Genomic DNA, 23,319 nt, shown 5'->3' with positions numbered 1-23,319 from the left:
CTGTTCACATGCTACCCAGAGGTAGTGTCACACACTGGAACATATGGCATAGGTGCTGGGACTGCTTCCACAGCATTGATGTTGTGCTGGAACACATTACAATGGTGCTTGGATGGCTTGCATGATGGACTCATGGCATTTGGGATATGCTGGAATACATGGCATTGGTGTTGTGTTAGAACACATTACAATGGCATAGGTGCCAGAACAGCTTCTATGGCATTGGTGTTGTGCCAGAACACATTACAATGGTGCCAGAATGGCTTTCATGATGGCCCCATGGCATTGGGGATGTGCCAGCACTCATTACACAGGTGCTGGGATGGCCTGCATGATGGACCTGTGGCATTGGGGATATGCTGGAATACATGGAACTGGTGCTGGGCTGGCCTCCATGGCATTGGTCCAGTGCTGGTACACATTACAATGGTGCCAGAATGGCCTTCATGATAGGCCTCATGGTATTGGGGATGTGCCAGAATACATGGCATAGGTTCTGGGATGGTTTCCATGGCATTGGTGTTGTGCTGGAACACATTCCAATGGTGCCAGGATGGCCTGTATGATGGCCCCATGGTATTTGGGATGTGCTGGAACACATGGACCTGGTGCCAGTGCCAGCTCACAATACATCAGTGCCAGAACATGTGGCATTGGTGCCAGCATGGCTTCCATGGCATTACCATTGTGCTGGTTCACATTAAATCAGTGCCAGCTGGGACAGCCTCCATGGCATTGGTCCTGGGTTGGTGTTGGCCTGGCTCACATTGCATTGGTGCTGGGATGCCTTGAATGGCATTGGTATTGGGCCTGCCCATGTGGAATTGATGCCAGGACAGCCAGCATAGCATTGGTGTTGTGCTGGCCTGCATGGCATTGGTAATGGGCCTGTTCATATTGCATTGGTGTTGGCCCAGCTCACATGGCATTCGTCCCAGGATGGCCTGCATGGCATTGATGGTGGGCCAGCCCACATGGCAGTGTTGCTGGGATGGCTAGCATGGCATTGGTGTTGGGCTGGCTTGCATGACAGTGTTGCCAGGGGTGAACTCAGGGGCTGAGCCCACCCATACCTTCTGGGGACACCCAACTCTGGGCTTACCTGGGACTACTCATATTGCAGTGGCTACACTCTAATCCCACAGCTAGCTTGTACCCCATGATGACAATTCTAACCTCTGCCCAGCCATTCTCCATAATGACTCCTACTCTTGGGCTCAGCTGTATGCTATGGTGACATGCATTTATTGGGCTCTCCCATAGTCCATGATGACACTTACTCCCCAGCCTGCTTGTAACTGACAATGACAATTCAAACCACAGCTGCACCATTCCTCACATCAGAAAAATAACACTTTACTATTTTTGACTTTTTGTGACTAATGTGACTTTTTGGGAAGGAATCTACTATCATTACCCATGTCCTGCAGGCCACCTCAGGCAGCAGTTTTTTGGAGGGATGGTGGTCTGTTAGATATATATTTTGTGACAGCAACAATGTATCTAACAGACCCTACCTCCAGCAGTGGTTCCCAGATGTATCTAATTATGGTTATGCTTCTTGAAGTGATCCACCCCTCCCCTGCCAAATCTGGATATGTCTTCTGCAACATAAGTGAAATAGGGTAATTTACCCCTATTCCCTATGCTTCTGATGGACAGTGTTACTGATAATCCCTCTGTTGACCCTCACTCAACCATCTTGAGAGCCTCTCAAGATCCTCATCCAACCATCTCAAGAGCCTCTCACCAACCTCCATAGATACACATTTATCATTCCAATATGGCATCCCATGGCTTCTGAGTGATTGCATAATCAATATGTGGTAACTTGTTACAGACACACAGTGACTCAATCATCTTGGGAGCCTCTCAAGAGCCTCACCCAACCATCTTGAGAGCCTCTCAGCAACCTCTGAAGATATATATTTATCATAGTAACATAGTAACCTGTGCATCTGAATGATTATGTAACCAAGATGTGTCATTGTTAATGAATCTGAGATCTGTGGGCCCTGAGATCTCAGATCTGACCTGCACTTCTTTGTGATTATGTAATCAAAAAAGCGGACTGAATACCCTGCTGTCCCCTGGCTTTTTCAGCTTCACCACACACTCTCCCTGCCTTGTGAGATGTTCAATTGAGTTCCAATGGAATGTTTGTATGTTATTTCATAGATACACATGCAATTTTGATCCAGTTAAGTGCCCTGGAAGGATGCCAAAATAAATAGGGGTAAAATGCGAACTCTGCCCGCATTTTTGCAATTATTGACATATGAACATGTGGATTGTGTCCCCAGGCATCCTTAACATACATCTACGATGTATCAAAATCCCAAGGCATCAGCACCAGCCCTTACAGAGATATAATTAGTTCCCCTCCTCCACACTGTATGGGGTCCAGGCTAGTATCCTTGTCATTTCTGGGTTTTCTAATGCATTGGGCCTATGGAGGGTATACAGTAAAATGTCTAATTAGAAGGGCTTGGGTAGTTTAGTTGAAGGATGAGGTGTCAGGCCACTATCTTTCTTTTTTCTGATATGGCCACCATGGGACTCCTGTATGGATAACTTGTGATGTAATACCTTGGAATGGTTCTTTTCCAGTATGTCTACCAGTATCTAGAGTTCCAAGTCCATCAATTCAGGATTGGGGAAGCAGGAAATAAAATGATTTCTGAAGAGCGTGGGAAAGTAACCGAAGATTTTAGGAGACTTTGAAAACATGTAAAAAATCTGTAATAATACAACACACAGCACTCCAATGTACATGATACTGTAGAGATAGTATGTGGCTGATGCAATGAACACTCTGATAGCAATGACACTATAATATAGCTGCATGAAATGCCAAAAATGCGAAAGCCTCCTGGTCTCCATTTCCATGTATGCACTGCAAGACTGAAGCAGAGTCTAGCAAAGTTGTAACACATCTATGCAATGGGCACTCAGTGGACAGGTTGGACAACAGAAGGATGGTATAGAGAGGTATGAAATGACAGTAGCAATCTAACAAAACCCAGAAATGACAAGGATACTAGCCTGGACCCCATACAGTGTGGAGGAGGGGAACTAATTATATCTCTGTAAGGGCTGGTGCTGATGCCTTGGGATTTTGATACATCGTAGATGTATGTTAAGGATGCCTGGGGACACAATCCACATGTTCATATGTCAATAATTGCAAAAATGCGGGCAGAGTTCGCATTTTACCCCTATTTATTTTGGCATCCTTCCAGGGCACTTAACTGGATCAAAATTGCATGTGTATCTATGAAATAACATACAAACATTCCATTGGAACTCAATTGAACATCTCACAAGGCAGGGAGAGTGTGTGGTGAAGCTGAAAAAGCCAGGGGACAGCAGGGTATTCAGTCCGCTTTTTTGATTACATAATCACAAAGAAGTGCAGGTCAGATCTGAGATCTCAGGGCCCACAGATCTCAGATTCATTAACAATGACACATCTTGGTTACATAATCATTCAGATGCACAGGTTACTATGTTACTATGATAAATATATATCTTCAGAGGTTGCTGAGAGGCTCTCAAGATGGTTGGGTGAGGCTCTTGAGAGGCTCCCAAGATGATTGAGTCACTGTGTGTCTGTAACAAGTTACCACATATTGATTATGCAATCACTCAGAAGCCATGGGATGCCATATTGGAATGATAAATGTGTATCTATGGAGGTTGGTGAGAGGCTCTTGAGATGGTTGGATGAGGATCTTGAGAGGCTCTCAAGATGGTTGAGTGAGGGTCAACAGAGGGATTATCAGTAACACTGTCAGAAGCATAGGGAATAGGGGTAAATTACCCTATTTCACTTATGTTGCAGAAGACATATCCAGATTTGGCAGGGGAGGGGTGGATCACTTCAAGAAGCATAACCATAATTAGATACATCTGGGAACCACTGCTGGAGGTAGGGTCTGTTAGATACATTGTTGCTGTCACAAAATATATATCTAACAGACCACCATCCCTCCAAAAAACTGCTGCCAAGGGTGCTGCAGGCATGGCTGCACTTTTCCTGCTGATTTTGGTCTTGTTCAAACCACCTAATTCATAGCTTTCAGTAGATACCACATACATTCAAATTGATGGAGGTTCCAAAGAGATATTGTGATTTTTCTCTCAGACAGTGTGCATCATACTAGTGGCTCAATATCTCTGAATTTTCAGACATTTTCTAGTCTTCTTGGCTTAGATATACCATCACTTAGTTGTCTCAATAGATTCTGTTCTCTTTTCATTCTTCAAATTGCTGTATATGGTCTAAAAAAAAGTACAGATAGTAGGTTCCTTCCCAAAAAGTCACAAATAGTCACAATAGTCACAAAAAAAGTCACAAAAAGGTCAAAAATAGTAAAGTGTTAATTTCCTGATGCATGACAACATCTCCTCTCAGGCTCAGCTGTACTACATGGTGACACTCATCAGTTGGGCTCTCCCATACTACAAGGTGACAATAGGTTCATGGCTCTCATGTAACACATGTGCACAAGCCATACATGGGCTCAACCTCCACTGGCCCATCACCAACAGCTGATTGTCAGCCTCTGCTGACCATCTCATACAGCCTAACCAGGTGCATGGGCTCATATTACACACTGGCCCATCACATTACATTGGATGGAAGGGCCATGGGCTCCCTTTCTCAGTCCCTGACATGCAGATCAAGATGCCTTCTATCCCAAGGATGGGTCATTAATGCCAAGGAGGAAGTTGTATAAGGCAGACCAGTGAGATGGTGACCACAATGACAGCATCAAAAGACAGTGTAAGGACAGTGTTCAGTCCTGACAACCACAGCAACCACTGGTCACAGCATGAAGGATACCAGGGAACACAGAATGTATGCATCACTCTGACATCCAGGAATGATGAGACCTAACCTCTGCTGTGCAGCTACTGAGTAAGAGCACCATGGAACAGAGAGGGCAATATTCTTCAATGCTAGAACTATATACATACCTGCGCCTCGACAAGGAGAAATATGTTTGCACTACCGGATCTGCAGGGAAAGAAAGAAAAAAAACGTAGCTGTGAATTCATGCAGTTCAAGCACACATCTAGGGTATTGGAATATTATTGCTTTAAATATGCTCTACACAGTTCTGTTGGCATCACAGGGCCAAGGTGCCCGTAATTTGAATTTGATGGGCAGGCATAGTGTAGTACACACGAAAGTAGAGGGGTTAATTTTCTTGGGGAGACTTTGCAGAACCTGCCTTACCTTGGGATGTCACTCGATACATAAGGTTGGAGCTTACTTAGATCGTGAGGTTGGTCGGCTCGGTCCTGGGAGTGAATGTAGGGGGTACCAGCTTATTGGACCATTCAAACACTTCACCTCCGCCATAGGCCCTAATGGTGCCGGATATCCAATCTCATGGATACCGTCTCGTTCACGCTCGGCGTCAAGAGCGCTCAGTTGCAGAGTAGCCAACTCAGGGATCTCGTGTTTCAGGGGAGACTTGCCAGGGCACGGGTGGATGGTTCAGAACCCATTCGAGACCAGGGAAGCAGGGAGGAGAGTGATGGGGACGAGGATCAGCGGGAAGGAGCGCAAAGAAGGCTTGGGTACTTGCTGTTTATGAGGATGCAGGTAAGAAAGAGTGGTGGTTCCAGCCCACATATGTCCATGCATCCTGCTCTTGCCACCTGGGATGATAATCCCTTCTCAGAATTTCAATTACTGGTGCCTCTGCGTGCCGTCTCAAGATCTCAATGATCGAGTCCCCATTTTTGCGGCATACAACACAGCCCTCGTATCCCATAACATTCTCGTGAAAGCAAAGAACTCCCTAGACTTCCAGGGAGACGTCGAAGCTGTGGATCACAATCACCGCGTGAATTGATGCGTCTTATCGAGCAGGTATAAAGGCTCGTAGAGTTGGCTGCCGAGTAAGAAGGCAAGGAGGCACAGGAATGGGCGACTGAGAATGCCGCATTCAACAGTACAAGGAACAAAAGGGAGAAGCAAAACGCTTTGAGGGCCTCCATCGCGAAAGGGTATGTACAATCGTTGTTGCAAGTAGTGTTGCCCCTTGTTCGTTGGCAGGACAAACTAATGCTTCATTATACAAGTTATCTCACATCGAGAAGGTTCTCGAAGCAAATGCTCACGATATCCAAACGAAATCCCAAGGCTCTCGCAGGTCTCCGAAGTGAACAGCGAGTCGATGACGAAGCTCGACACAACCCAGGCAAACACGCCAAAGTGCGCGTAACAGTCTTCACAGAGGAGGGGGAGATCAAGAAGGCCGAGAAAGCCATTGATTCCAAGGTACAGTACGACCAATGAGACCGCTGACGAATCGTCTTCAACCAGCATACATACATAGTAACCCAAGCTGGTGACGACCGACGGGAAAATTAGACATTAAACTCGGAAGGCACATCACACAGAAACTCTACACGAACAATTTGTGGCAAAAGATGAGGAGCGTCAGCGAGCCAAATTAGAGTGGCTCTGTCACAACCTGTGGTAAGCACAGCGAGCTGCGGAAGAAGTAGCAGGTGAGGAAAATGCGCATTTATTAGTGTATTACACCACCTACGCTCCTCATGAATTAGAGGCTCATCATCCCGTGTCTCAGTACAGCACAAGTTGTTCAGCGAAGAGATTTGTCAGCAAATTGCACGGCTGATGCGTTAGTTAGTTAGTCCTTTCATCCTGGGTGGCAACATGGTCTGACGACCGGCTTGCCCGTATCAGGGCGCAATTTGAACAAGAGGAGTTACAGCTGACCCAGACGCGCCTAGCCAACCTCCGGAAAACCCAAGAAGAGGACACCAAGGTGGCTGAGCTTGAGGAAGGGAAGCGCCGCATGCGGGAGGAAATTGCCGAAGCTCTGGAAGCACTGGAACGCCTTCGCGAGGGTCCCGATGAGCCCAATCATATCCAAGAAGAGAAGAATAAGACCGTTGAGCAGGCGAAGAAAGTTCATGCCCGCTCAGACAAAGTACTTGATCAGGCGCTGAAAGACATTGGCCTCCGGTAACGTAAGGTAATTCACATCCCCCACTTCATGCTCATGCAAATTTAGAACGACGAGATGGAGAAGTTGGGCCTTGAACGCACGGCTTTGTATCGCAAGTGTCGACTTGAAGACATCAGCTTAGGCAATTTGGAACACGTCTCCATGGAGGAGGTAACGTAAACTGACGCATGGTACGAGCGTTACTGTTAACGTTTCCAACAGAACCTCCGTGAAGAAGTTGCTATGGATGTGGACGAGGACGAGGAGGGTACTCAGGGACCAAAACAAGTGCAAGACACGGTATTGAGGTTGACCTCGACGCCCTGGACGACGAGGAGAGAGGTAAGTTTTGGTTTTCGTATTGCGATGAATATTGTACAAATTTGCACCCAGGGCAGCTTGTCAGAGATGCTCGCACGGTTCGACTCATCCATCCTGAAGCTGAATTCGGAAATAGAGCGAATGGCGCCATATCTCAAAGTGATAGAAAGGTGGGAGGCAATCTCTGATGTTATGGTGCCTACTGGTCGGTGACATGTGACACGTAGACTAGACGATGTGGAGGCTAAGTTTACAGATACTGAGAAAGCGCCTGAAAAGGTGCGCAAGGACTTGGAGAAAGCTCGAGACTAGTTCAACGATGTCAAGCGACGGAGGCACGTCAACCTTTCATGTAGCGCAATACCGCGCTATTGTAACCTTAGGTATGAGCTTCTTACCCAAAGCCTATATTTACATCGCTGGTCGAATAGACCTTGCATACAACGAACCGACAAAGGGCAAGTCCACACCTATGGAAGTGTTGCATACCTCAGTCTGGAAGACAGCAAGGTAAAATTTCCGGATTATCTGTTGTATACTACTTTCTCTTACAAAGGGCTTGATAGGAGCCTTACGCCGCTGGCATAAAGTATCACACTATGCCACCCATGAAGCGTTTCCGAGATATGGAACAATTGTGTGATGGAGAGAAAACAGTAGCCGCTTTAGCACTCCTCTTCGCTATGAGAAAGGTACCAGGAATATACAAACTAGTGTGTATTGCAGCTACCAACCGACACCATTCTTCGTGCTGGACGAAGTCGACGCAGTATTGGACAATACGAACGCCGCCAAGGTTCCAAATTGTATCCTCTCGCACGCATCCGATGCATTCCAGTTTGTTGTGATCAGTCTCCAAGGGTCGTTGTACGAGCGTGGACTCTCCCTTGTGGGGATATACCGAGGTCAGGACGTCAATAGTTCTCGCACGCTGAGGTTGGATGTAGGTGCTGTTCACTTCTTCTTTTTGGGTTTCCATCGCTTAACCGGTCTTCCCCCGTAGCACTGGCAGTTAACCCAATACGACGAAATTGAAGGTGCCCTTGGGGTGATTTTGTGTGTCTAGGGTAGTTGTCGTTCTTATTATTCGCTATCGATCCTGTTGTTCTTCGTAAACCGTAGTAATGTAATGATGCTTTGCCAGTCACTGCGGAAACGAGATTTTGTCTGGTACTGGGTATTGTATGGGCAGACAATAGGACTGTAGATAGAACATACTTTGACAGGTGATCCACCTTTGTTGAGGTAGGTTATGTAATGCTGTGCTTCTTTGACACTGCCTGGAGTCCAGCCAGCCTCAGTGGCTGCAGTTCTGGCAGACAGCAGCTCATACACTGTGTAGTACAGACAGATACTGTGTCACTTGTCCCTTCTCCAGTCATCATCCAGCCAGATAGTCTGTTCATACAGTTATAGTATAGGATTGTTCAAATTTGTCTGCAGGCATAATACAGAATTAATCCCTATGCAAATCCCTCCCTGGGTACCCTCCCTACTGCAAATCCCACATATACCACTCCTTCTGTTCACTGCCCATGCATCCCCCACCTTCCTAGCTCCCTCCTGAACATGTTCCAGGGTCCCCCCAACTGTGGGCCACCTGAGTGGTCCTGTAATGTGAGCATGGACATGAGGTTCAGCCAATTAATAGCATCAGCTTCCAGTGGGCCAGGTGGGTCACAAAATGTGTCTTCCTCCCATAGTATGCAAGAAAGCAGCTCATTATTGTCTTTGACAGATCATAGTGCCTCTAGGGGACACCAAAGTATGAACCTAAACCCAGTTTTGGGTGAATGTCAGTTTCTGGAGGAATGGCAGACCCAAAACACACCTTCCCCAGTCAATTCACAGCTTGAAAATGATTTCAGCTTCACAAGACCACTGAGCCAGTCCTTGGTAAGTATTATTAATAGTAATAAAGCATGCCACATGACACACAAAGACTTAGTTGACTGAAAAAATTGATGTTATGGACTTACCTGCTGCATCCTTTGACATAGCTTTCAATGGTGTATTAAAAATGATGAAGAAATGGATTTCTCACCACATTCAGAGCTGCACATGGGTTGTTTGTTGTGAGCTGGAGATTTCAGGAATTCAAAGATTTTGAGTGTTACTGTCAGAAATACTAGATGAAAATAATAGGTACCCATGTTAATGAACTCACCTGAATCTTGCTTGACATCCATGATGGGATCAGTTTGGACTCAAGTGCTTTTGTGTTCAACAGCAAGTACAGTCATTATCTTGAGAGTCTTGGAGAGGAAAAATTAGTCTACATTGAAGATATCATTCAATGAGCCAAATACCACAATGCCAGATGTTGGTGGCATGAAACTGACATGATAGGTTCCAGGGTGTGTTATATGGAGCTGGAATGATATGAGGTTGGTCATGGTATGGGTTGGTGCTGAGGTTGAAATTTTTGCAAAGTGTCAATGACTTGTCTGGAAGGTGTCATGGTGTACAGGCAGTCAAGCAGAAGATTGTCTGGATGTCAAGAAAACCAGCCATCCCCTTGTCTGGAAGTCAGTCAGCATCTAGGTAGATGAGAAGTCCTTATGGTGTAGACAGAACACATGTTGATCTGTTTGGATGATGGATTTGGTACAGACACATGATCTGTCTCCAAACCATACATTGGGATTTTTGCCAAGGCTCAAGTGGATTTCATGAAGTCTGGATTTCATACAGAAAAGCTCCCAGATATTTCTGACAGTCAAATTTGGTCAAGAAATATGGTTAGCCACATCTGTATTGCACACAGACCACCTTCCACAGTCTATTTACTGTACTGACAGAATCTTGTTTCTGCAGTGAGTGCCATCAATAAGTTTAATGGTGAATGGTCACGTGCAAGGTGAAGGGGGACTGTGCCCAACACCTGATCACTGATAGTTGATGTGTACTTTGCATAGTTCACAATTCTCACTACAGTTGCTAATGCCATGTGTTTTTCCTTTTTTGTATGACAAATGCCATGTGGCCATGACAGGCTGCCATCCACTGTCCCTGTGCTGTCCCTGTCCCTCCTGTAGTTAGCTGTGCTGTGTCTGCAAGCTTCCCCCCCCCCCTTCTCCCTCCCTGTAGCTCTCCATTGAGGCACTTGACACACCAGAAGATTTGCTAGAACTGTGAGTGTTTGCACTGATTGCACTGATCTTGGCTACATATGATCCAGATAAGGAGATCTCTGACTGATAAGGCCCATATCCTTCGCATTTTTGACCATTTTCAGTGTTTCCCTCCACTTCTGGTAAGCCTATCAACCTGCTACCATGCTCAGGAGTGCACTGAGATCATTTCATTGGCTTTTTGGGTCTTTTTCTGTCCTTTTTTCACTTTTTGGCTGAAATTTTGGTTTTTTTTTGCAGGCATTACTTGGCCTTTCTCCATCCAGAAGTGCTTGGTGGGTACCTCCCATATTGGCAAAAAAATTTGGCTTTTGGTTATACTAAATGCATTTTATCACATTTTCAGGTCATTTTTTTGGCATTTTTGCACAACTTTGCACACAACTTTTGCCCAAAGTTCCTAGGTCTCTGTCACTGGTGAGTCTATAGACATTTCTACAATGTTCAGGAAGCATTTTTGACCTCCTTCTGTGTTCACTTTTAGTGAAGTTTGACTGCATTTTTGGCTTTTTGGGCACCATTTCTTGGGCATCATTTGTATAGGAAGCTTTGGTGAGTGTTTCACATCTATCTGGAGTTGGTATGGGTATTTTGGCCATACTAATGGATTTTTTCACATTTTTCAGACTATTTTTTCTGCATTTTTGTGCAATTGGTGCATATTCTCTCCCCTTGCCCATCACTCATCCACCCCACTCATCAATTCCCCTGATTTTAGCTGCTGTTTTTGCTTTGTTGGGAGATTTTGACACTTTTTATTACCATAGATTTCCTGGGCCTTTGGGTGTCCCTGGATACTTGCTTTGTGCAGGTGTTGGAGTGAAAGCTGTTGACCAAGACCAACATGTTGACAAGTCCCTACTACCTAGCTTTGTAGATTCAACTCTATGTGTCTGCTGGTTGCTGAGGCCTCTCTGAGGCTGGGACCTCTGTCATCACTACAGAGTAGAGACCTGTTTGGTGGGGCCTTTACAGGCCAAGTGTGTTATGCCTGAGCACAGTGACTTCTTCAAATGAAATAGGCATGAAGCATGCAAGGGGGAGTCTATGGGCCAAACATATTGTAACCCCTATGGCTCAGTTATCTCTGAGGTCCAACAAAGGTTCTGTCTTCTGGTGATCTACTAGGGTAGTCACATGGAGAGAGAACAAGGACAAAGAGAAGGAAGTTAGCTGAGTTGCAAGCTATCAAAAAACTGCAGATACAGGATGAAGTACATAGGTTTACATACTCCTAAGTACTGAGTACTGTACCAGTTGTGGCATGACATGTCACAACGTGTATCCACAGTAGTCAACAGAACAATCAGTCAAATAAATAAAGGGGGAATGAGTCATATGGTGTCATACAATGGGGATAGGCAAGGAAATGAAGGCTGTACCAGCTGTGCAATCAATGCGCAGTGAGGAGCCAGACACCAGAGCTATAGTACAACATGTAGACAATAAAAATGAGTCAGAATGAGTCAACTGGAGCAAGGAAGAAACATGTCATCCATCAGAGAGGGTGGTGGAATACCAGATCAAAGGGGAACTATGGTCTCAACAGGTATTGGAAATACTGTGACAGCAGGAGATCTTCAGCAGTTCTTTGAGGGCTGGAGTAAAATGGGAGCCACATCTGTTGCAGCACAACCAATGTCCCAGGTAATGGCATTGGTAGCATGCATGTTGGAAGAGGATGTGGTCATTAGGGACAGGAGACTGTCCTCCAAGGTAGAAGTGAAGTTGATCAGTAGGTACAGGGATGAAGGGAGTCGCAGGGAGAGGGTTGGTGGCATGGATGGCATTGTGATAATGCTTGTGAATTCTGGCCCATGATGCATCCTGTAAGAGGACCTCCCAAGCAGAGTTGTGAGTCCCAGTATCCAACCATGCACCAACCTCTTTAAAGAGCTCCCCCTAATCCACAAACTTTATTTCCACAACACACCACTCCTTCTCCTTCTCCTGATCTGCCATCTGGTCTTCTTTTACTGAAACTGATGGTTCCTCTTGTTTCAGTTTGATGCAATCTAGGATTCATGAAGCCAGTGGCACCAAGAACTCTCTGACCTGTTGGCTTTGCAAATGGTGATAAGCACCTCCTGTGACAGCCTTGGTGATCTCCAAAGAACCCTTCTCCAGCATGTCAATCATAATTACCTCTGACAATGGGGTGGTTCCACTGAGTTTATGGGTTCATATCTTGGAGATGCAACTATTGATTATGTCTGTTGCTCTGTAGATTTGAGACAGCAACCCAAAATACATAATCTGTTCTGGTGTGCACCTGTCAATGTGGTCCTCATTGTGGAAGACGTCAAGTGCCCTAACAATGTCCAAGTAGTCACTTGCTGAGATTGGTAATCTTGGCTCATCATTCTGGGCAAGGGCAGTGGTTGTGAGGAGATTGAGGGTGACACGTTGAGCGCTGTCAGAGTAGGTGGTGTAGGCTGTGTGAAGGTCAGGAGGTTCAGAAGCATCAGCAGGACCCTTGTTGGCTGCTCCTGTATGGGGGTCATCATAAGTCCGTGCTTTACCCTTTCCCTTTCAGTTACTGTCCTCACTGAGGGGGACTCTGGCTGACAGAGTGGGGACATGCTTGACCAAGAACCCTGCGAGTGGGCATGGTCTGTGAGCTCTGGAGACAGGGGGCAATAATGGATGGGGTTGCAACAAGGGGGAGGAGTACATGGACACATAAAAGCCAGTGGGGGACGTTGGGGGAGAGGATGGTGCATAGATGGTGATGGGGGGAATGACCCTGTCGTCTGTGGTGTCGTGAAAGGATTCTGGGAGGGGGAGGTCAGCATAGTCATTCTCGGTATTGACAGAGCAAGGGGAATCCATTTAACTCCACAGGTGTTGAGCAAGTTTGTACTGGTTGAGTGCTTCAAGGGCATGTTCTTTTAAGTGTTCCTCAGGTTCCCATGTATTGGACAAATGTGGGAAACCTTTCCACTTGACCAAGTATTTTCATTTACCTCTGCATCCATCAACCTTGTGATTGATGACTGACTTGACCTCCCATTCTATTTCATCATCTACAATTTCCAGGAGTGGTGCTGGTGGAGCTCTTCCATAGGTATCATTTTCCTGATAAGGATAGATTCAAGAGGCATGGAACACAGGGTGAACCTTCCAGGTTGGCAGGAGAGCCAGTCAGAAGGCTACCAGGGAGACAACCTGAGTCACCTTGAATGGTCTGAGACGTCAGGGCACAATTTTGTCACACTGGTTTTTGATATGAAGGTGCCTGGTATCCAGGAGGACCTGATCTCTGACCTTGGGCAGCACATAGGACCCCTTTGATCATGAACACATCAGGTCCTGTGCTTTCTTATGCATGAGAATTGCTATATCCTGATTTGAGGCCAGCCTTTCTAACCTTTCATTGACTGAGGGTACCATGGTTAGTTTTACTTCAGGATAAGGGGATGGGTCATAACCCAGGAGGAGTGAAAACAGAGTCATTTGATGGATGGAGTGGACATGTGAATTGTGAGCAAATTCAGTGGATGGGAGTTTGGCTGCCCATGAGTTTGGTGCTTCTGTGCAGTACAGCTGAAGGTATCCTTCCACTTCTTGGTTGACATGTTTGCTCTCTCTGTTGGTCTGGGGATGGTAACCTGTCAAAAGTTTAGGGACAACCCCTATTGCTTTGTAAAGTTCCTTTGTAAAGGAAGATGCAAACTGTGGTCCCTGATCTGATATTACTGATTTGGGAAGTCCAAACCCAGAATAGATGAACTGATGGAAGAGTTGGGCAATGCCAACAGAGTCTATTGTTTTATGACATGGAACAAACAGGGCAGCATTTGACAGCCCCTGATTGACAACTGTGAGAATAGAGTCATATTTTTGTTCTCCCGAGACCGGGAGATTGGTGATGAGATCCATAGATATTTGTTGGAACAGAAATGTGGTTTTGGGCATATCATGAGGGACCATGGGTGGCATTGGCGGGTGAGTCACAACCTTGGTGGTCTGACATGTTGGACAACCACATAAGCTTGTATGTCTTTGCTCATACCTTCCCACCATACTTCCTTTCACATCTTTGTGAACATCACCTTCTGTCCAGGGTGTCCTGCTGACTCATGGTCATGATATGAGTGCATGCAATGGCAGCAGTTTTCTGGGGGGATGTACAACCAGGTAGTTCTGAACTGCTTTGTTCCATCTTCCACAATCATGACATTATCCTTGGGTTCTGGCCCTGTTGAATCCTTTGGCATATTGTTCTTGATGTGTTCATACAGGTCCATGGATATTGCATAAATTCCATGTGCTCCTTTTACAGGTTTCCTCAAAGGGAGAGTGTCAGACAGCCAATTCCCCTTTGGCTTTTCCTCAGTTGGGCAGGAATACAGCTTGGAGTTGGACTTGGAATGTTGCATTCATATGGTTAATCATCTGATGTGGCAGAGACAGTTAATTTTTAGTTGTTTTTGTATTTTTGTTATTGAAAAAGAAGGTGAAACAAGGCAAATTTGGGGACCCACCCCCTCCAAAAGCCAAAGGTCTGGGGGAAGGACCATGGCCACCAGGGTGGGCTCCTCCAGGGTGCCTTTCCAAGAAAGAGTGTTGGCCAGGACCTGTAGGCAACCAGCCTGCCAGGAGAACTGGATGGGGTATGATTGGATAGTGGCAGCCCACTGGGCCTGCTGAGGCATGAGCTGCTGAGGCTTGTGGTAATATTCCAAGTTCTTGTGGTCTGTAAAGACCACAGTGGGTTCAATGGGAGAGAGGAGGTACAGGTGGAAGGCCTTGAGGGCCCAGATGATGGCAAGCATTTCGAGGTCATAGACCTGGTAATGTTGCTTGGCACCAACCAGGGACTGGGAGAGGTAGGAACAGGGGTGCCACTCATTGTCAGCTCCCTTCTGGGTGAGGACCACACCAGTTCTGACTTTGAAGTGTTTGTGAACAACATGAAGGGCTTTGAGAAGTCAGGGATAGTGAGGACTGGAGAGGAGCATAACAAAGATTTTAGTTTCTCAAATGCAGCATCACATTCTGGAGTCCACTGGTAGGAAACCCCTTTTTTAGTAAGGTCATGAAGGGGTCTGGTGACACTTGAGAAGGAAGGGATGAATTTGCAGTAGAAGTTGCAGAATCTAAGGAATTGGTGAAATCCCATAAGATTGTCAGGGGCTTCCCAAGTACTGATGGTGTTGGTCTTTGTCAACAAAGTCTCCATATGCCCCTTTCCTATAACCATTCCAAGGAATTTGACTTCTTTGGCTTCAAAGACACACCTGCTGATCTTGAGGCGCAAGCCTTCCTTTTCGCAGATCTTCAGGAACTCACAAACACAAGTGCATAGTTCTTCCTTTGTCTTGGCATGAACTGCTACATCATCCATATATCCTACCTGTTTTCCTCTTTGGGTTTCAAAGGTTTTATCCATATACTGCTGGAAAGAAGGGGGTGAGTTACATTGTCCAAAGAACATTACTGTTGGCTCAAAAAGCCCTCTTGGTTTGATGAATGCTCCTTTCCACTCATCTCCTTCTTTCACCCATAGGTTGGTAAAACCCCATCAAATGTTGAACTTGGCATAGTATTTTGATTCAACCAACTCATTGAACAGGGCTTGGGCATTTGGCAATGGATGTGCATTGGGTATTGTAAAGGAATTCAGATAGCAGTAGTCTTGAATTAGCCACTTCTTCCCATCTTTTTTTGTGACAAAAAACACCAGAGCTGCCTGAGGTGAAGTCAATGGTCAAATCTTCTTGCATTTAAGGTTTTCATCCAAGAACTCATCTAAAACTTTAAGTTCATCAGGAGACATTGGGTATACCACTGCCTTCTTGGGCTTGAAGTCTTCATGGAGTCTAATCTTGTGATCTAATCCTGGCCAATGTGCTGGAAGTGGGATATCATCTTCTACGAACACCGTGGCAAACTCTTGATACATTTCGGGAAGCTTGACTTCCTCTTTTCCACTTGCCAAGGCAGCCTCAAGTTCTGTGGATAAGGTGGTTTTGTTAATTATTACCTTGGGGGTTTCACTCAAATCCTGTTTTACCACTTCTGGGGATAGACCAGAAGATTCCTTCTTACTGTCTGTGTCCAAAGACACTACCTGTTTTATGAAACAGTCAGATCCTTTGGGATACACATACCCATCATCCCAGCATGTAATTTTGCTGGTTTCCCAGTTCATTCTTGGTTTGAACTCCTTGAGGAATGGCATCCTGAGAAGGACATGTTCTTTTCTGACAAGAGAGCCTACATAACACTTGACCTGTATAGTGCACTCCTTGATCTCCATCTTCAGGGTAACTTTTCAGGTTACCCACTCCACATCTTTTCTGGTAAACAAGGTGGTCTTGAACTTGCTTTTCACCTGATAGGTCAGGATTCCAAGTTTCTGTACCATTCATTCCAAGATGAGGGAGACTTCTGCAACTGAGTCAATACAGGCCCATATTCCTGTGTTGTAGTCTGGCAACACAACAAGTCCAAGCAGGGAATGAATTCGCATATTTGACTCATCATCTATAGAAGTACATTTAGTGGACAAGATAGCAACGGGACTGACTGATGCAGGAATTTCATCAGTCCCCTGTAAAAACCCAACAACTTTCGCTCCTCCACATTTGCCTCATGATCTCTGATGTAGGCAGTCTTCATGCCATCCTCCAAGAGGACTATGCAGACATTGGATAGTTGAGTTTTGACTTTTACTTTGCAGTCACACTTGATGTGACCTTCAGCTCCACAATTGAAGCACTTCATTTCCAAACCAGAACATCTAACATTCTGTTTACATTTGTCGACATCCATTGCATCAGGATCTCAGGAACCTCCACAGTAATGAATGAACTTTCTTTCATACCAAGATTATTTCCCTTCTAGGATATGCTTTGTAGCAATAGCAGTCCAAGCTTCTCCCACACACTGTATCCACTCTATGACTGTGGAGGGGGTGCATCCAGAATTGAGGACCCAATCATGATATTCCTTCTGCAATCCTTTTCCAAAGAAGATCCCTGCTTCATGTGATTCTTCCTTGAGTTGAGCCTTATTAACAAGCCCCGTGAACTCCATGATATAAGCCTCGAGTTCACACTTTCCTTGTTGAATTTCCAAGAGATGCAAGATAGTGAGAGTGGTTTGGTCACCCAATTCGAAGGTTGCCTTCAGCCTTTCAATGAACCTTTGAAAGGTATCAGTGTAGTAGATAGTATTGTCAAGTATCTTGTTTTCATTTTGATAGTTCTTGGCGAAGGATATGGCTGCACCTTTAGTCATATAAGTGAGTGTGAATGAAATCTTGAGAGACTCCAAGTTGTAAATGTGCTTGTTTAGGTTCAAGTAACCTTCGACCTGTGTAATCCAGGTCTGGAGCCCATTATGGCTTCCATCATATTCTCTGGGATGCCCGACATTAAACTCCCAACCTCCATTGGGTGGGTGGCATCCATACATGTCATCATCATCAGCTGGGGCCTTACCCTTACTGGACCCACCAATGGGGACCTCTGGGGGAATTACCTTTCCAAAGTTTCGTTGATACCAATTGCATAGGGCTGAGTCCATAGGCATACCAGTTGGGAAGGGGTCACTTGTAGTTGCATGCATGGCCTGGTGGAGCTCCTCCACCATAGCGACTCTTTGTTCTTCCAACCTCTGTCTCAGCTCCTCTTCTGAGAAGGTCCTTGGAGGCATCTCAGGAGCTGAATCTCCGTGACTGATTGTCATGGACATTTCTAGCAATTTGCATGCTTCTTGTTCTTCCTTGAGGACTGATCTGAAAGAAGTGTCAGACTTCTGATTGTCTTCATCTTCTGAACTAAGCATGACTTCCAAATCCCTAAACTGGGATAGATATGATAACTGGGGGTTTGTTGCAGTGACCGAAGGACCAAGTTGTCCTAGAGGAATCAGTGGTAAAGGTGGGTGCCTACTGAGTCCAAGGGGATTGGGTCAAGGAGGGACTGGAGGCTTCGATTTCTGCAGGTTAGACACTTTAATGGGTAGTGACAACAAAGGCTGAGGGAGGATTTATTTCTCGAAAGAAACCTGTCAGTGTGGGGTGGTTTGTTGGTTGCACAAGTGGCTTTACACATAGGGAGACACACAAGTGCAGGCTCTAGGGAGGCAATCTATTAAAGCCTAGTGGCTGCCTGTAGAGCAGTGGATCTGGTTAAGGGTAGAGGGGTGCTTCTCAATCTTGTTACTCAAGGAGTGGGACAAAGGCAGGTTAGTCTTTACTCATAGGGAGAGCAACGAGCCTTGTGTGAGAGTAACTGGTTTGTTGAAGTTCAGTAACCAGGGATGAGTAGATTTTTTGCAAAGAGGTCGACAAGTCCCAAAAGCTGCACTGAGTTTTTTGATTTTGTTACGCCTGAGCATGGTGACTTCTTCAAATGGAATAGGCACGAAGCACATGAGGGGGAGTCTACAGGCCAAATGTATCATAACCCCTATAGCTCAGTTATCTCTGAGGTCCAACAAAGGTTCTGTCTTCTGGTGATCTGCTAGGGTAGTCACACAGAGAGAGAACAAGGACAAAAGAGAAGGAAGTTAGCTGAGTTGCAAGCTATCAAAAAACTGCAGATACAGGATGAAGTACATAGGTTTACATACTCCTAAGTACCAAGTACTGTACCAGTCATGGCACAACGCATATCTGCAGTAGTCAACAGAACAATCAGTCAAATAAATAAAGGGGGAACAAGTCATACAGTGTCATACAATGGGGATAGGCAAGGAAACAAAGGCTGTACCAGCTGCACAATCAATGCGCAGTGAGGAGTCAGACACCAGAGCTATAGTACAACATGTAGACAATAAAAACGAGTCAGAACAAGTCAACCAGAGCAAGGAAGAAACATGTTGTCCATCAGAGAGGGTGGTGGAATACTGGATCAAAGGGGAACTATGGTCTCAACAGGTATTGGAAATACTGTGACAGCAGGAGATCCGAGGGACCCCTCTAGCATACAAGCCCCTAGGATGGCAATGATTATTAGTGATGCAACAAGGCACATGATGCACATGACCACAAGGAGACAAAAAAGGAAAGACCCCTGACAGAAGCATAACAAAGTGGGGTCACTCCTGCTTGCAGTTACCATTCAATGTGTCTTGGGCTTTTTGCCTTTAGCTCTGTCATACATCAAGTTCCAGTCAGTAAGGTCTGGCACAGGCACAGAGTGACTTTGGTGGTTCATCCTTGGTCCCCTTTATTGCTCCTCAAGCCCTACATCCAATTTGCTTTGCTTCAAACCATGAGGTCCTCCCCCCCCACTTCACCACAGCATGCCCAGAGCACTGCTTGCCAGGCTGAACATGACCAATGAGTCCTTGGCTCTCCTCCATCCCATTGCCAACCACATCACCCTCCCCACCAGATGCCTCCCAAAATTCCTCCTGCTTTGATTGTAAGTCACATTCCATGTCCAATACACATGTGAGATTGACTATATATGTCAGACCCATCCTCCTGTGCCAGTAAAGCAGTATCCTGGCATTCCACATCACCTCATAGCACATCATGATGTGCAACTTCTGCATCAAATGCATCATTCTCCACCCCCTCCTCTGTACACACCCCAGCCACCCCATCCAATGCAGCCTCTTGCCCCACAACTCCTACCAGGGGAACAGACTGTCATATTTCATGCTGAGGACAACATCCAGAATGTGGTGGAGAATCCCAAGGACACCCAGCTGATGGGTTGGTTTGAAGCCAACAAGGACCAGGACCTGATTGCTGCTGGGGCACATGACTACCTGTACCAGGACTTCCCAAAGAGATTTGTGTGGGATGCCAGGAGGGCTGTGTGGAAAGTGCACCAGAGGTACAAGGCCATTGGATGAATGTACTCTGTGTATCCTTCAGCTGGAGAAAAGTTCTACTTGTGCCTTTTGCTCACTCAGGTCAAGGGTAAGTTCTTTTCCATGACACTCTGTTTCTCAGTTGACACCCATTACAGGTGCAACATCCTTTGAGGACCTTCATATTGTGGAGGGTCAGGTTCATGAGACCTTCAAGGAGGCCTGTCATGCACTTGGTCTGTTGCAGGATGATAGGGAGTGGATATTGTGTCTGCAGGATGCTGCTCACTTCCAGATGGGATCCCACCTGCATCATCTCTTTGTCATCATTCTGGTTCATGGTGCTCCTGTTCATCCCAATCACCTGTGGGAGGCCTCCAGGCATCATCTCTGTGATGACCTGCATCACCAGCTCATCCATCACCTTGCCATCCCCCAGCCCACCCAGGAGCAGGTCTATGACTATGGTCTTTACTTGATTGGTCAGGCCCTTCACAGGCATGGAAAGAGCCTACAGGACTACCCTGAGATGCCAAGGCCACAGATGGAGTGGGGAGGTCATGGAGGAAACCAGCTCATCAATGAACAGCTGGCACTCAATGTCCCTTGGTTGCAGGAGTTTGTGCAGAGGGGAGAGGCTACCCTCAATGTGGAGCAGAGGAATCTCTATCAAGCAGTGCTGGAGAGTGTCATGGGTGGACAAGGGACCATGTTCTTCCTTCAGAGTGGTGGCAGCTGTGGCAAGACCTATCTGTCCAACCTCATTGCTTCTGCTGTTCATGCAAGGAACAAGATTGTCCTCTGTGTTGCATCCACAGGCATTGCTTCACTTCTCTTGCCTGGTGGTCATACAGCACTCGAGGTTCAAGATCCCCATCCCCTGCCATGAACAGAGTGTCTGCAATATCAAGAAGGGTGACCTGTGCCATGAACTGATCCAGAGGGCCTCCCTGATCATCTGGGATGAAGCTGCTTCTCAGCATTGTCATGTGGTGGAGTGTGTGGATCGCACTCTGAGGGATTTGATGGATAGGGACCAGCCATTTGGAGGGATCACTACATTGTTGGGTGGGGATTTCAGGCAGACTCTCCCTGTCATCCAGCATGGCTCCAGAGAGCAGATTGTACCTGCCACACTCACTCATTCCAACCTCTGGGCACAGATGAGGGTGCACTATCTCAACCAGAATATGCATCTTGGCCAGGATCCTAAATGTGATGAGTGGGCACAACATCTTCTGGAGATAGGGACCACTGATGGAGAACTGGAGCTTCCTCAGCACATGCATTGTGGTGATGACATGCCCTCTCTGATGCAAACCATATACTCAGATCTGCTTGCACTGCAACCACACCAGCAACTTCCTGATGGCTATTTCCTGGATCATACCATCCTGACCTCTAGGAATGCCCAGGTGCATGAGATAAATGCTACCATCTTGGATACTGTGCAACCACAGGAGAAGTACACCTATACCAGTGCAGACTCTGTGACTGACCAGGAGTATGAGTACATCCAACCAGAGGTGTTGCACTCCCTGTCCCCCTCTGGATTTCCCCTGCACAAACTGGAGCTGAAGAATGGAGCACCTCTGATGCTGTTGTGCAACTTGGATCCCATCCATGGACTCTATAATGGAACTAGGTTGAGGCTGGTGAGATCCACACACAGGATCTTGGAGTGTAGAGTGTTGAAGGAAGGATGGAGAAGGAGATGTGGTGTTGATCCCCAGGGTTGCTCTTGACACTGGGCTTGAGGATTCCCCTGTGCCATTTTGTCAAATGCAGTTCCCTGTGCACCTGGCCTATGCAATGACCATCCACAAGTCACAAGGGCAATCAGTAAAGAATGTGGGGATTGACTTGTGCTCTGCAGTTTTCTCTCATGGGCAGCTTTATGTGGCTCTTTCACATTGTACTCATCCCAGGAGGATAAAGGTTCTGTTTAGAGAAGGTCAGGATGATACCAAGACAAGCAATGTAGTCTGGCCTGAAGTATTCAGACATCTGAACATATGATCTGTAACTGTGTATATATGTAATATGTAATATCAAATTGTACCACCTGGCTTGAAATGTGGGCTGGATGCAGCTCTTCCCTTTAAAACTCTTCCCACCCCTGCCGGTGGTAGTGGGAGGCTGCGAAGCAGCCGCGAGCCGAAGGCTCGTTACTACTTTCTTGGAAGTTTTCCTTTGGCGCCACGTGGCCTTCGGCTCGCTAGCGTAGGTGGTCAAACAAAGCCAAAGCCAAATCTCGTATTTAAGCGGTCCGCTGTGGCCTACCTTTTCTTTCATCCTGCGACAGCTCGAAAGCTACGAGGCTCATTCCGCACAAAAGACGCGTCTTTGCACGCGTCTTCTCTCGTGAGCGGGTCAAGGTCTGAGTATTCCAATCCCCCTCGATCGACTCTAGCCGGGTCCTGTCCTAACGGGCAGCGCGACGTACCAGAAAGGCAGTGGCCGAGTCGTCTATGCTTGATGACCACATTATGTGGGAGAGCGACGGTAGTTTGCTCACTTTGAAAGGCGTCGCGGGGATTGGGTAGTTTTTTCTCCCGACGGACGTGGATTCTTAGTCGCTCGCCTGCGGTTGTCGTGTCGTCTCAAGCTCGGCCTCTGAGATGACGCACCAATGTACTAACGCCACCACCTTACGGGCGTTTCCACACGCTTCGTCATCCAACGGTCATCACGACCCCTACCTGCTATCACAGCACCTCCTACAACGTTCCTACATGCTTTGTCGTCCAACCACGGACACTGGCTGGGCATCACGACCCCTGCATTGGTTTCACGAAATCTTTCGTGCGCTGTATGGCGAGCGACGACAGATTCCGTCAGTTTGTTTAGGTCGAGTGATTCCACCCTTGAGTGCACTTCGTAGCTCGCGGTACACCTGCGAAACTTGATTCAGACTACTCTCGGGCTGTCGTGGGCTGTCTTTTCTTCGCTCTCCCCTCTTCGTGAAGGGATTCCACCTAACTGATTTATTGTTGCACCTGATTTTTGATGAGCCGTCATCAAAAATCCTGTACAACAATAAATCATCTGTGTGGCCTGATTGTGTCGTAGGTTGTGGTAAGTGCCCT

At 46.5% G+C, this 23,319-nt stretch overlaps 2 protein-coding genes across 2 annotated transcripts; both read left to right on the top strand.

Moving 5' to 3' along the window:
- Positions 1-5,401: 5,401 nt before the first annotated feature.
- Positions 5,402-9,264, top strand: F5J12DRAFT_781064 (uncharacterized protein; the record flags this gene model as incomplete). Its single annotated transcript, XM_051742529.1, has 18 exons — positions 5,402-5,617; positions 5,697-5,861; positions 5,971-6,024; positions 6,074-6,298; positions 6,510-6,531; positions 6,679-6,977; positions 7,062-7,166; positions 7,218-7,337; positions 7,389-7,486; positions 7,544-7,595; positions 7,883-8,029; positions 8,155-8,259; positions 8,320-8,372; positions 8,461-8,498; positions 8,543-8,561; positions 8,771-8,988; positions 9,055-9,212; positions 9,259-9,264. 18 exons carry the CDS (start codon positions 5,402-5,404, stop codon positions 9,262-9,264), a joined length of 2,100 nt encoding a protein of 699 aa, XP_051602870.1.
- Positions 9,265-19,969: 10,705 nt separating this feature from the next.
- On the top strand, positions 19,970-20,272 carry F5J12DRAFT_781063 (uncharacterized protein; the record flags this gene model as incomplete). The annotated part of the gene is made up of 1 exon (XM_051742528.1): positions 19,970-20,272. The coding sequence occupies one exon, from the start codon at positions 19,970-19,972 to the stop codon at positions 20,270-20,272; it is 303 nt and encodes a 100-aa protein (XP_051602869.1).
- Positions 20,273-23,319: the final 3,047 nt, after the last annotated feature.

Source organism: Pisolithus orientalis (genome assembly GCF_024613125.1).
Source record: "Pisolithus orientalis strain OTSU chromosome Unknown F5J12scaffold_6, whole genome shotgun sequence".
Lineage (NCBI taxonomy): Eukaryota > Fungi > Basidiomycota > Agaricomycetes > Boletales > Pisolithaceae > Pisolithus > Pisolithus orientalis.
The sequence above is the reverse complement of the archived record's forward strand: the minus strand, read 5'-3'. Positions and strand labels throughout refer to the sequence as shown.